The sequence below is a fragment of the Ptychodera flava genome, chromosome 14 (assembly GCF_041260155.1).
Source record: "Ptychodera flava strain L36383 chromosome 14, AS_Pfla_20210202, whole genome shotgun sequence".
NCBI lineage: Eukaryota > Metazoa > Hemichordata > Enteropneusta > Ptychoderidae > Ptychodera > Ptychodera flava.
In genome coordinates, this window is record NC_091941.1 from 33,396,517 (window position 1) to 33,410,914 (window position 14,398).

At 37.3% G+C, this 14,398-nt stretch overlaps 2 protein-coding genes across 5 annotated transcripts in view; one reads left to right on the forward strand and one right to left on the reverse strand.

The window, feature by feature from the left end:
* Window positions 1-14,398, reverse strand: part of LOC139150238 (protein shisa-5-like) — a 192,253-nt gene that overhangs the window by 96,773 nt on the left and 81,082 nt on the right. The window lies entirely within an intron of this gene.
* LOC139150236 (mitogen-activated protein kinase-binding protein 1-like) overlaps window positions 828-14,398 on the forward strand; it is a 55,573-nt gene continuing 42,002 nt past the window's right edge. For 3 of the 4 annotated variants that reach the window (XM_070722473.1, XM_070722475.1, XM_070722476.1), the window contains exons 1-2: window positions 835-1,259; window positions 3,592-3,683. In XM_070722473.1, coding sequence (XP_070578574.1) covers window positions 1,146-1,259; window positions 3,592-3,683 — 206 coding nt within the window. In that variant the 5' untranslated portion in view covers window positions 835-1,145. Of the gene's footprint in view, window positions 1,260-3,591; window positions 3,684-14,398 lie in introns of all 4 variants that reach the window. The other variant, XM_070722474.1, reaches the window with a different exon arrangement.

The window sequence follows — 14,398 nt, forward strand, 5'->3', positions numbered from 1 at the left end:
TATATATATATATATATATATATATATATATATATATATATATATATATATATATATATATATATATATATATATATATATATATATAAATGACAGGAAGCAGATTTTGAAGCCCTATAAAGGCTAGGATTTGAAAACAACAAGAACAATTTAATTGAAAGCGATTTACATCCCTTGGTTTTTAGTATGTTCTAGATCAAGTACTATGATCAACTGCAAACAAGTAGGACTAAGACCCAACCAAAATTTTAGTTAACATATCTTGGCCAAAAACCTATTTTTTCTGATTGTTCATTATGAAGGTCTGAAGAAATTCATGCATCACTAATGAAAACATTAGGAATAAAAATATGAACATAATTTTCCTAAGTTAGATACAGGGTACAATTATGTTGCAATGTTGGTGATTATTTAATATTTACAGGTTAATTACATTTCATACTTACATTAGAGATGCTCAACTGTTGATGCTCATTCTCTTAATGCTTCGCGGAAAGCTGGTCTGCGCGCATGGAATGAGGAAAATCAACCCAGACTTCTATTGGATAAAATGTAAAATTTACCCAGCCGCAGTTGCATACTTTTATCGTGTGGACAAGGTGGGATTGCGGTTTAGATGTTCACGTTGCAGCATTTCATCTAAAATTTATGAACTCTTACAATCAGTAAGTCGAATTACAGATATAACCCTCCGTGTTCCCCTCGAAATTGTGCAAGTTATGCATGACCCGGAACACACCCCCTTTTCTATTCAGCCAATAAGAGAACACGTTTTAAAGTGTACAGATCAGGGAGCCCTCAACGTTTCAAAATTCGAATTTACCGCTAGCGGATCATCTGTTGTCATTCTGATGAGACATTGTACGCGCTACAATGGGTAAAGATTCATCATTTTCAAGTCGTTTCCCCTCGGAGTGAAAATGTTTTGGATTATTTCAACGTAGGAACTTTAGAAGAAGCCCAGGCGGGAAAGGTCTAGGCGTAACATATACCGGCAAAGACGTGAAAATAACGAAAATACGTGAGGCACATGTAACGGGCATCGAGACAGATGCCAAAGATAGCGAGTTACCGATTGAAAGACGATAGCTGGGAGTAGTAGTGGGTAGGTTTTCAGCACAAGACGCTGTGTCCGTGGCTTCAAAATGAGCCTAATTAGACAACCGGCTCCAAATGGACACGAGAGGCAGCTTCGGAAAATCGTCCGGTCACCATTGCTGAAGAAACGCACGTCAAAGTCAGTTCCGTTAGGCGAACGGGTAAGTAGTGACGATCGCGACTTACATGTGACCAATTATAATGGGGTTGAACGTGTGGAGTGGGAAGTTCACTGCCGCTTGCTTGTGTACAGTGATGCTTATTACATATTCAATATGGTTGTAAAAACGTGTTTGTAAGTGTCTGTCCCATCTTTTTGATAAACTTTCGCATCCGTGACCTTTAATACACGGTGTGCGGAATATAATTTTGTGAAAATATAAATTGTCAATGTATACTGTAGACGTGTTTATTCGATGCATTTTGTGATAGATTGTATTGTAGAAGTTTCACCATAACACAAAGTCGAATGTTTATTTTTGTCGGTAAATTGTAAGTAGTAGAGGTGCTACAACAACAACGTGTTACATGGTTGTTTTTGTGTAAGTGTATGAACACTACTAGTTTACTAGTAGAAGAAATTTAACCACAGTACCTCCACCAAAGGTGGACTGGAGGGACTTTGGTTAAACGTGACTTGAAGTCGCCGCCCAGACTAGTTGTAGTAGACGTTTACTTTTGGTGTCGCAGGTAAGAATGGATTGTTACAGTGCGACATGGCACTGCCAGTGCGTGATTGAACATACATTCTTATTTACACACGGAAAGGAGAAACAACCACTGCGGACACAGATGCATGGAGGTACAGAACGAAGACTTCAGCCTCCATAGTAAAAGCAATGGTTCGTGGCAAATTGCCGTCTTTACAGGGCATTGCTTGTTTGCGAACTTCAGCGTCAGCCTCTCCAGAACACTGCATTGTTAAAACTGACTCAATCACAGTCACACACAACATGTAGGCATAAGTATAGACTGGTATTTAAAAGAACAAGCGATGGGTCTACTTTTAATCGGTGGCTCATGAAATTTATGAGTTATTGATCGGTCAGTGTTACCAATCCATTATAGTAAATAACCCATTGGTGTTCAGTCGGCATAGAGGATAAAGGAAAATAGCAACAGTGCTAGGCAATGATAGTGTCAAAAACCCTCTGGAAACTGTTCATGAGTAACATAGATTTCTAGGAAGAGTGAGCCCGTTTGTCCGCCCGTACTGTCACGTCATCAGAAATACACACAATCCAATGTGTGCCTACCTTGATCTGGTCATTATTTATATGGCATTATTGTATACTTTGTTCAAATAATGGCAGTAAATACTGGGGTCAGGTGAGCATTGTGCTGCAGGTAATAAACAAATCCTTTTGTAAATGAGATTATTTTTAAATGAGACAGTTGGGTCAATCTAATCAAAGTTTCAGTCGTTGGTGCCTGTGTTTATGTTTAACATAAGGCAAACATAACCTCTTTAACACCCTGAGTTTTCTGCGCATCAATCCAGAAATTACATGCAAACAACATTTCAGTCAGTGATTACATTATTGAAAGAGAAAATGTGAAGAAATGATTTGCACATATTTTTAATGAAAGAAAAAATATCAACTCCTTGGATGAAAATATTGTTACAGCTGCTTACCACTTTTCTGTTTGACAACTGTAAGTTATAGTTTTTCACTTAACACTTCTAATAAAAGAAATCCATAACAAATTTCCACACAGTGTTGCTGATGTCACAGACTGCATATTATAGTACATCATTCATGCCCTGTTAATTGAATTAATTCAATATTTTCAGAGCCTTATTTGCCGTCAGTCATTCAGGAAGATATAATCCTGTTCTTTTGATTTTATTTTTGTTTTATCTGTATAATTAGACTACTTCTTTCATGGCCTGAACATCGTTGAAAGTCATCTTTACAAGCAACATTCCAAAGCAACTAAAATCAAAGTTTTGTGATTTTGACATGTGTGCTCAAGATACCAATCGTTGCTGTCATTGCACAGTTGTAACAGGCTAATTTATAATCATTACCCATGCTTATCCTGAACTACAGAAAAAAGAAAGATCCACTTTCTTTTGTGTATTGGTTTGTATTTCAACAGTGATTACCATCTGCAATGAAACGTACATGGCATTAGGTTACCTGGTTTTTTACTGCAAACTTTATATAGTTGTGTGCCATATAGTGCCAACAACAAGCAAGGAGAAAATGACCCCATTGTCATTCATAATGCAATCTTCACACTTCGGCTGTCACATATAATGGATGTAGCACTGAGAGTTTGGTTGAAACTCTGCTATCCCATAATACATGTATCTGAAACAGCATGCACATACACAGCAATAAACAAACAAAGTTGTTACCACTTGTTGTATGCCAGTAATAGAATAAAAAATATCCCAGAACTTTCAATCAAATACATTGCCATACAGTACCAGATCTTATTTGACAACTGTATGTACTGTTTGTTGTTTGGTCACTTCCAATATAGGTTACCCTAGAACGAGTATTGGGGTTAACACTCAGCGATAACTGTGCATTTGACTGTGACCGGAATACAGGTCTCATCGCATATCCAGCAGGGTAAGTACACAATTTATAACTAAATTATGTAGAACTAGCATCCTACCAGACGACACCAAGTGAAGATTTCCCATACAAGGCAACCCACCCCAGTCAAAGCACCCCACTGAATATAACTGGTAAATTAGCACACAGTTATAGCAGTTTGTACATGTAATAGCTTTCACACTTCTCACTTACAGATTTATCTGAAGTGTCCGCACTGTAATGAGAGGTTATCAAAAACTGCAAGTGGCAGCCTTTTAAATCAAGTACTTTAAATTTTTGAAGCTGTAACCACTACAGAGCGACTCTTTCAAACCTCTTTGAGGACGAGTTAATCCCCATGTCAGAGTGACTGTGTTGCAATCTGTAGAAATATGACAGATATTTCCTACTCAATATGATGATCTGTCTCAAATTACCATTCCTCTGATGGTCAGCTCTCAGTTTTCATAGTCTGTGCCTCTGCTGGCTCATCAAAGCGTGCAGATATTCACGAACATTAACTTCCATCTTGATTAGCTGCTAAAACTGAGTGCCTTCAGAATGTCAATGAAGTCGTGGAATCATACAGCATTCTTGTCAGCTGGTTTCCTTGTGAGTGGAAATCAAGGTCATGAAGACCATGTATCATTTACTGTCAGCCTGATTACATGTTTGTCTAAAATATTAATTTCATTTATTTTTATAATCTGTGAAGCTTAACAGATAACTTGTTTCATTTGTCAGGTCAACTGTAGTATTTCATGAATTTACAAGCAAACAAAGTGTCACAGTTGTCCAGTGGGAGAGCAAGTTCATCCTAAACTGTTTAGTAAACAGTGCCCTGATTTTGACTGACGTTGCATAGTTAATTAGTTTTTATTATCTCAATTATTCATATATATATATATATATATATATATATATTACTTTTAATTCACTACACTGGCAAAGCTAGAAAGTGTTTAGTTGTCTACAGTTATAAAGGTCTCAATGGTGAGACCTTGTATTGTTCAGCGTAGTAGTATATGAGTTTATTACAACCACACATTGTTCAGTATGGATTGTGGCCGGCTTCAGAACACATTAAACATAAAAAGTTGGAGTGTTTCCAACGCCCAGCTGACCACTTGATTGCTTAGTTGAGTTGCATTGACGGCATGTCATTCACCTAGATGTGTGCAGGTCGTGAATACTACAGATTTAATCTTCCCAGGGAAAACAGAAGAGGCACATATATTTCTTTAAACAGCTTTCTTATCATGCATTCTGTCATTTCTCTTTTTTCACAAAATGATGTATGACAGGTTAACTTGCTATTATCTGATCAGGAAGTATGTTTGCTACAGCAGGGCATGGACATAATTAATAAGGTGATCGGTATTTCAACTCCCCCACATGGCAGACTCTTGAAACATGATGTGCTCTTAACATTGATTGCGTTTGCCAAGGTTAACTAATCTCATCCTACAATGGAGCAGATAAATTTAGATGATGCTAGGAACAAATTGACGTCAATCAGGAGTTTAGGAAAATGCACATGGCTATACCTTTTAAATAAGAAATGCTTACAGCTCTAGTCATGACCTGAAGAAACAATAGTCACAGCTGGTATCCTTGAGATGTAATGCAGAGTGAATTATATTGTTTGTTGTTATAGTTAACTTGCCAAGGATGAAGATGGCAAATGTTTTCTCACCTGCTCTGTCCAGTAATAATCCATTCAGGAATGTGTAACTGTGGTAAAGTTCAAGAGGGAAGGTCATTGTGACATTTTAGATTGATGACAATTAATTAAAGTGAACAAGGTCAATTGACACAGTTTGAAAGAGCTGATTTATAACATCCAATATTTAATATAAATTTGAAATAGTCCTTGATTGCAGATGTCAAACACAGTGCATTTGTATGGCAGTCTTAGTCACAATATCTTGTCACGTACATGGCTGCGATTTTAATGTCGGTTTGCACAAAGTCTTTGTTTTATACCATGGTACCATGGTGCTGCAAATTTCAAGTATGTTTGTCAATCAACCCTTCTGTATTAGAGCTGAGTTGTTGAAGATATGTAATCTAGACCAAGTTCCTGTGTTCTACAATTGTCTGTGAAAATGTGCCATGGATAAAAGTGTCTGAGTTTTATTAAATACCTGTTCTGCAGCCTCTTCTATTAGGGAATAATGCTTCATTCAGTCCGATAGAAGGTGCTATTGTCCGCATTTGAAAGTGATTATTGGGGTTGGATCTCGTACAATATTGGTTTTCAGTGCAACATAGTCCGCTGAGACTTGTGGTAACCTAGTTTATGTTGCATAACAACTGTATCAGGGGGGTGTGCGCTGTTCGTTGGATTACTTATTATTTGAATGTAAAAATAAGACTTTCACAAAGGCCAGCTGCTTTATATACTTCTGATTGTTGTATGTTGATGACTTTACAACAAACGCTATCCAAACAATTTTCTAACTGTTTGTCCCACTCTGAATGCCCTCCTCGGCCATCTTCATGCAGTGAAAAGCTTTCTAAAGAGGGAAGTTAAACGTTGTGGATGTGAAAGCCCTGTATTCAAATGAGCTTGAGGAAAACAAATGAGTGTGATTTGTTACTTGGGGGCATTTGCTGGTACAGCACCACAAAGTTAGCCAGCTGTACAGAAGTATTTGCAAATGCTTTTCAATGGCCCTGCAAGCCTACACGACGAAGGCACACAGTCCATGTAGCCGACAATGAGATGCAAATGATATGCGGTTAAGGTCTCCTCAACTAACTTTCAGCTGGTTCTTCACTTTCTACTATTTTTATAGTATTTTTACAGAGGCACAGACTTATTCTACCTGCAACGTAAAACTGATAGTGATTTTTTAGCTCATTCTTTACTATTTTTCATAGTTTTTGGTAGCCGGTAACAGACACTTCGTGTTCGTGTCGGCTACATGGACGATCTGCCCAACAAAGCCCTCCTGCTGCCTATGATACTGCTGTGCTTTCCAAAGAGTTGCTCCAGACTGTGAACTACATTTTCTCTTTACTCATTGACTCTCCAGGCAAATGTAAAATTTTAGATGTGAGATGAATGCAGGCAGAAACTGTTTTCAGACCTCTGTATCCATCCAGTAGCCCCCAGGTCTGTTATTTGGTGCAGTGACTAATCAGAGATTTTTTGTAGCTGTTAGTGAAAATCCATTTGTCATGCCACATTGACAATACTTGTTGGGTCAAAGGTCATCATTGGGCTAGAAGTGGGGTTCAAAGTATTATAATATGCAGCAATAACTGTCTACGCTGACGGATATTACAAGTGTCGTATTACTGCCCTGTAGTAATATTTTGTAGTGTTGTATACCATTTTATGATGAGATTAGAGATATGTGTCTCTGCAAAATTCCAAAACTAGCCATTATTTATTGTCCATGAAATTTCAATAATGGTTGATCACTGGATAGGTTAACACAAGGTCATATATGTCACCATTACCTCTGTTTATCACAATAATAATGATTGAAAAAAAAATGTTTGTGAACTGCTTTGTTCTCAAATGTCAACACTAAGAACAGCATGAACGTAACAAGGCATTCACATTAGAACTATGAAGTCAAATACGTATACACCATGTTGTACAAATTCTCTCAGAAAAGTTTGTGGATACAGAACACCTTACTGAATTTACCAGATGGGTGAAAATTGTGATGATAAAAGCTAAATATTGATGCAGTCAAAGGTCAGAGGTTACTAAATCTGACTACAGAAGCCATAACTGAGATTGCATATACGTTACGACTGCATTAACCCTTTCACCACCATGGTTTGTCCCAAATCCATTGTTTTCTATGGTAAAGTTGGACCTGTATACAGGGAACTGGGGGTGAAAGGGTTAAAACCCTTCGCATGGGAAAATGAAGTGTCTAGTTACCGCTGTAGAATCCCATTTGTATCTGTAATGTGCCATTTGTATTTTTGTGACAAATAATTATGTGTGACTGCATTTTATTGACCTGTTTTATTTTAATCAAAGCAACAGCGATTAAAATTCAAGTGATTTCAGTATGCTTGAATATATTTTATTTTTGTCATTGAACAGCTCCACTTTGGTAATTTCTGCTCTGCTGTTACTGGTATAGGAACATATCATGAAAGTTAATGAGATCTGATTAGTATTCATAACCAATCTATTCAGGTTTTTGGTGGTTCCCAGGAACCTTTTATCTGTAAATCTGCCAGCTAGTGGTCCTGCCATGGTGTTCTGTACAAGTCAGTATTAGGCACTGTGTACATACATGTAGTCTGCTAGCCCAATTGGATTGCAAATTCACCGTTCTCAGCTAAGAATAAGTTGTTTTGGATGTATAATTTTGACATTGTATAATAATATTTTCATGAGCAGACAAAATACTACATATGCTGGTACTGATAAGTTTTGATATTTAATCCCATATTTTAATATTGACAAATGGTCAGCATGGGGTATTGTATTTATTTCCCATCACTGTAGTAGTTTTGACTTGTCAATTGTTGTAAACATGTACAGATACTGTACACCAGAGGAAATGTGCTTCAGGCTCTTGTGAAGGTGTTGCATGTTCTAATCTTGCACTTTGGAGACACTGCAATTACATGTAAAGATGTCTAAATTGAGCTCACTAATCATTCAGGCCTGCTTTGTCAATTCAGAAAAATGCCATCTGAATTCCACACCAGCAAGTCAGACAACCTGCCATGACATTTTTGGATGTTGACAACACCATGCCAATATTCTGACCTGTATTGAGACATCTTGCATGTCTTGTTCATCCAATGATGTAAATGACAGAAGTTCAGGCAAATTTCTTCCAGTCCAGTGGTTTGTCAAAAAAAATGACCAATGGATTTGAAAAGAACGGATTTCTAACTATTGTATGTATCCTTGTTCATGAGCATGTGCAGTTATAGTGTAATGATCTCAGAGTGTATCAGTACTTCATGTGTTCTCCCAAGGTCCCCTAATTAATGGAGACTGGATGTAAACACACAGGTGTATTGTAAATGCAAAACAGCACAGTCATGGACCAAAAGTGGTAATCAGCAGTACAATGGAAGGGTGCCAAGATAGTACATGTAGTCTGATGTTACAGCTGTCAAGCAGGGGTATTGGTTGCGCAAACTGTGTTAAAGAAAAGAAATCAAGCAGTTTTATTGTAAAAGTTTCTCCCCTCTTTCTGACGGTGACAAGAAATGAACACCAATGGTGTACCTGTCAGTTGCAAACCCAAATAGATAATCTGTTGTACAATGGGGTTGCTCCTATGGTCTGATTGTACAACTGTCCATCCATTGTGTTGAATCAACTGTGAGAAATGAATTCTATAGACGGATTCGCTGTAGTAGGACAATCATTATGCAACATCATGAACTTACTGCAGTGTGTGACTTTATAGGAGACTATTGAGCAAAGCTTAGGTTGGGATTTGTGAATACAATTGTGTAATTCTTTTCTCCACAAATAGTACATGATGACACATTTGTCTACTTCCCAAATTAATATGGTCTGTGTTGAATTCTTGTCACTTCAAATTTTACAGACTAATTTAACAGAATTTTTCATAGTTTTCTCTCTGTTGGTCAGGAAATATTCTTGTAATACAATTACAAGAAAAATCTAAAATTGGCAGTTTTACTTTTTGTGGAAAGGAAAGAAAAACAATCAGCAGGCGACCACTTTGAAATCATAACATTCTAAGATATTAGTGCCCTGTGGTCATGCAATGTGAGAGTACATGCAGTACTGAGTTTTGTAAACATTCAGAAAGGGTTAATGTACACAGCAAAGTAATGTTTTATGTTATAATGGTTAGAGATCTGTCAATCATGTGACACAGTTGTGTTCATGGAAGCACCAGCTTGACATCATTTGATGTGATAAACACATAGGATTTAAATCATGAGAGAAATGTTACAGTATTAATTTCTCCTTTAACCCTTTCATTTCTACTTGCCCATAAAAAGGCCAATTTGTGCACATAAAACGACATGGTTTTACCCAAATTTTGTGGTAAAAAGGTGAATGCCTTTACCACTGCTCTTGTTCAGACCTGTGGTCAAAGGTGTTACTAAACCTGCAGGGAAAAAAACACTTTTGAGGAAAGAACATGCCTTTCAGAAATCTGACTTATTCTTTTCAACTTCCGCAAATAGGTGTAACCACTTTATTCATACAGTGGTTATTCTCTTCTCTGGTTGAGCTGGATACCACACGTACTGTTTCCTACAGTTCACATCCTATATGATTTTGCATTCAATCCATCTCCTCCTGGTACAATGCCCCTGGCTTGCATGCCCTGTATGGCAATTCGGTGGATGTCTGTGACGTATGATTAGTTTGGGGAAAATAATGTGTTTGTTTTACACCAGAATTCCTGTTTCACATGCGTGATCATGTATAATCAGCCACTATGAGAAAGAGAGCAACTCTCTTCTTGCCATTTATCATTTGTCAAATCTGTAAAGTCTTTTCGAAAGCCCGCATCCTGATTTCTGCACAGTTGTGAATGTTCTGATGCAATGGATGTGATGGAATTGTGCATCACCCGCATGGATGTATATCAGTGGACAGTGTTATGATGCAAATGAACAGCTCTACCAACAGAATCATGGATTTATTACGCCCATCTGAGTTCAAAAAAATTAACAATGATCGTCTCCTTATTTCCCATTGGAAAAGTTTTTGTCATGTGGTCAAATGGGTGCCTGAGATTTGAAAGCTTATTTTCTTTATTAACTGTTAAAGATTTCTATATATGAATTAATTTTTGTCACAATTCAAGTATTTTTTGCTTTGTTGTACCAACTTTGATTCCAAAACACATGAGAAAGTTTAAGAAACACTTCCAACACCTTAACTTGTTTTACAACGTACTTTATCTAATCTTCATGGGCTTTTTTAACAAGAGCATGATCACATTAATGGTCAGGGCTCCAGTAAGCTGATAGCAAATGGGAGGATATTTGACAGTTAAGTAACCATAATATGGTGGCATGTACATGCCATGTCTGGTTTCCAAGGTTGATGAAAACTATCACATAAGTATTAAGATGCACCAAGGTATGATAGGGTTGTTTACTCTAAGGTATATGGCTGGTACTAAAGTTCCCGATGAAAGACATCTTTGAAATGTCTGCCCAATAAACTTTTCTGTGGGACACTGTATGTAACCAAGTGGATCATAATTCTCATCAATTCCCCGATGGAAAATGGTATGAAAAGTCAGTGTTTGAACATTTAATTTCACTAAGTTACCTCAGTTGATAGTACCTTGAACTCTGTCACTAACCCTGGCCCAAATAGCTTCAACTTGATAATCACTAATAATGAGTTGTTACCATAATGGATTTCTACCTGAGTGTGATTTCTCATAAAATTTCATTCACGTGTACATGTAGGTGTGCTCTTTACACTGTAGACTGACTTTCCTTAAAAACTTCAGGACAATTCTTGAATGCAGCACTCTCAATTGTTGAGGTACATGTATCCGATAACGGCGGTCCATTAACTTGTTTACCGAGTGGGTAAACACTCCACCTGTGCAACTCCTCTGTCTTTGAAAACAACATCTCGGGGATGGAGACTTTTATGAGTTGTTAAAAAGTCAGGGAAGTGTGCTAAGCTGAGTATAGATTTCATCTTGTTTTATTCTGTGTGTAACAGAATAGTTTCTCCAGCGTAAAATCCTTTTAAACATGTACTGACTGGTATTATAGTGATCAGACTCTACCTCAGACTTCTGGCTGATTGCATACATGTACATGTGCTCAACCTTTATTTCATGATAAACTCATTACAAAAGTGCACAAAGTTTGACATCATATGTAGTTTACAAGTACTGACAGCAACTTGAATTGCACACTAATTTATTTGTGTAAAAATTCCTCTTGTCCGTGCGTACATGTCGGCAGCCTTTTAACTATGTACCATGATCTAAATCATTCGCAACAACATTGTAGCTGGTGCAATAAGAAACACAATGGCCCCTGTATTCTTTTGCTGTGACACAGGACACAGCTTTTAGGCATATAACCTTAGGCTTTTGAAAAACAGGTGCTCTGGGATGAAATCAGGAAAAAATACTGATTTGGATGAAATATGGTGCTATGCGTCAGAGATGAGTCTTTGGGTTAAATGGTATTGTTTGTATGGTCAGTGCACTTGGATGATATATTGTCATAGGTTGGTGGGTAAAAGGTGGAAATGCACACTGTGGGAACTCTTGTTTGAAGTACCAGGCTATTAAATTTTCTAACATCTCATACCGTGCTATTAAATTTTCTATCATCTCAGAGATGTATTTGATAAAGACTGGGGAACCTCAGATTACAGTATATTAATAGAACTGGAGAAGTATATTTTGTTTAGAATTTCTGCTCTGCTATTGTGAGACCACTACAGTATACATGTACTTATGAGAACTCTTGTGAAACAAACTTAGAATGCTGCAGAATTTCAAGTTTATCAACAAATAATTGTAGTTGCTGAACCATGGTGTTGAGAAATATTGCAATCAATCATGACATTCAATTTGCAAGACATTTAGAAATTGAGCAAACACAAGATAGGATTCCCAAAAACTTTTACTGGCTAGGCATATCGGCAAATTGGATGATTTAGCTGAATGTTTTATTTGTAGGTTTGGTATCGTGACATTACCCCTAAACATTAGCCATCAAACATTTCCCAGCCACTGGCTTGGGCCAGGGTAGGGCTAAGGTTAGGGCTAAGGTTAGGGCTAAGGCTAGAGCTTGAGATAGGGTTAGAGCTGGGGTTTGGGCTAGGGTTAGGGTAAGTACATGTATCCGGCAGGTAAATGTCCACTGGCTAACTGTTATAGAACAAAGGTTTTGGCCTACCTACAGTATATGATTTCACCACATCACAATCCTGCAAGATGCTGATGATATGAAGCAAAAAAGAAGGTTGATGTATTCACTTGGGTTGTGACATGCAGACAGACCTAGTAAAGGTACACCTTAATGATAGTGTTGAAAGTAATAAATAATGTGGTAGCAATCAGATCATTCCCCTCGAAGATTTACAGAACACACAAAAACAGCAAACTTTTTTATGAACATGTGACATTTCAAAACTTTACTAGATCCAGAAAAATACTTTTCACTTGACTGTAATATTCAATGTATTCGAGCTTTTGCTCATTTTCCTTGTGGAATTTTACCATTAGCTATTGAAGAGGGGCGAAAACAGAATATTGAGCTGGGGAGGTACACAATAATGATAGTGTTTGAGCAATAAATAATAAGGTGGAAATTTCGTCATTTCTCTGAAAGAATTACTGTACACACATGAAAATACAAACTCCCTTGAAAACAAGCCCACTCTTGCCATCAACATCACTCTGAGACTGACTGAGTCATCCAATGGTGATATTTGATTATTGACCATGCCAGACCTGTAGGTAAGATGTATGTATGTTGTTACATAATGGTGAATAAAATACTTGATTTTGATTAATCACATTTACAGAAAGAGAAATGAGAGAAGCTTCAATAGATTTAGAGCATAATCGCCATAATTTTTCATCCTCTAGTGCGAAAGGGATGTCTGATTTGTTTGTTTCATTTGTTAGAAACTGTGTATTGCAGTGCCAGTCACTTCTAAAAGCGTAGACAGGCATATGATTTACAGCGAGGGCATGAGTTATCGGAACACCAAATTAGGTAATTACCCAGCAACTTAGCTGAGCACTTTGCGATTTGACCTGGCATTTACCTAAACAAGAGTCTGTTTTATTGTCTGAAGACTGATAAGAAATCCACCAAACTCAGCAGGCAGCTCCTCCACTGAGTAAACTAATATGCCTACATGATCTAAAACACAATCTATTGTACTCATTTTGTGTCCTGGGCCTGAACCTGACAGGTTTTGCCTCTGTAGGTTATTTGGAATTGAAACATCACTGTATCCCTTGTATTAATCTAGAGTGTACAAAACTCATCAAATTTACCACCTTCCATGAGCCCACCACCAACGTTGATGGAACAGTCCATTTTGTATGATTGGATGGTTGCTCTGACAGTCAATGTTTCTTCGATGTATGTAATTGTCATTCAAAAACTGGTAATAATATGCATATACAAAGACAGGACACAAAATGACAGCAGCAAATCATGTTTTACACTTTACAACATTTTACTCCCCCGTTCAAAACTCTCCCATCAACTACATGTAGCTGCCAGTCGAAAATGTTTTTTCCAGTGTAGGCATATCAATTTACTCAGTGGAGGAGCTGCCTGCTGAGTTTGGTGGATTTCTTATCAGTCTTCAGACCATAAAACAGACTCTTGTTTAGGTAAATGCCAGGTCAAATAGCAAAGTACTCAGCCAAGTTGCTGGGTAATTACCTAATTTGGTGTTCCAATAACTCGTGCGCCAAGTGTAAATTCTATCAATAATGTTGAGCTTGATGACATATGTGGTCAGTAAGAAAGATTGTGTCCTCTAAGTATACTGAAGTACAGGTAAGTTTGTAAGTAGGCCTTGAATTAAGATTTGACTCTGAGCTGTTGACTGCTTATTGTGCAATATGGTGTGAAGAATTAAGATCAACCAACTGAATTGAAAAATACTGACTCAGACATACATGTAACTGCTTGAATAAGGGAGGTCATGATAGGAACCTCCCAGCAAATCACTTACGTGTACAATCATCAATGTCAAATTCACTGAATTGGTTTGTTGAAGAGTTTGGAAATAACACTCATTACCGGTA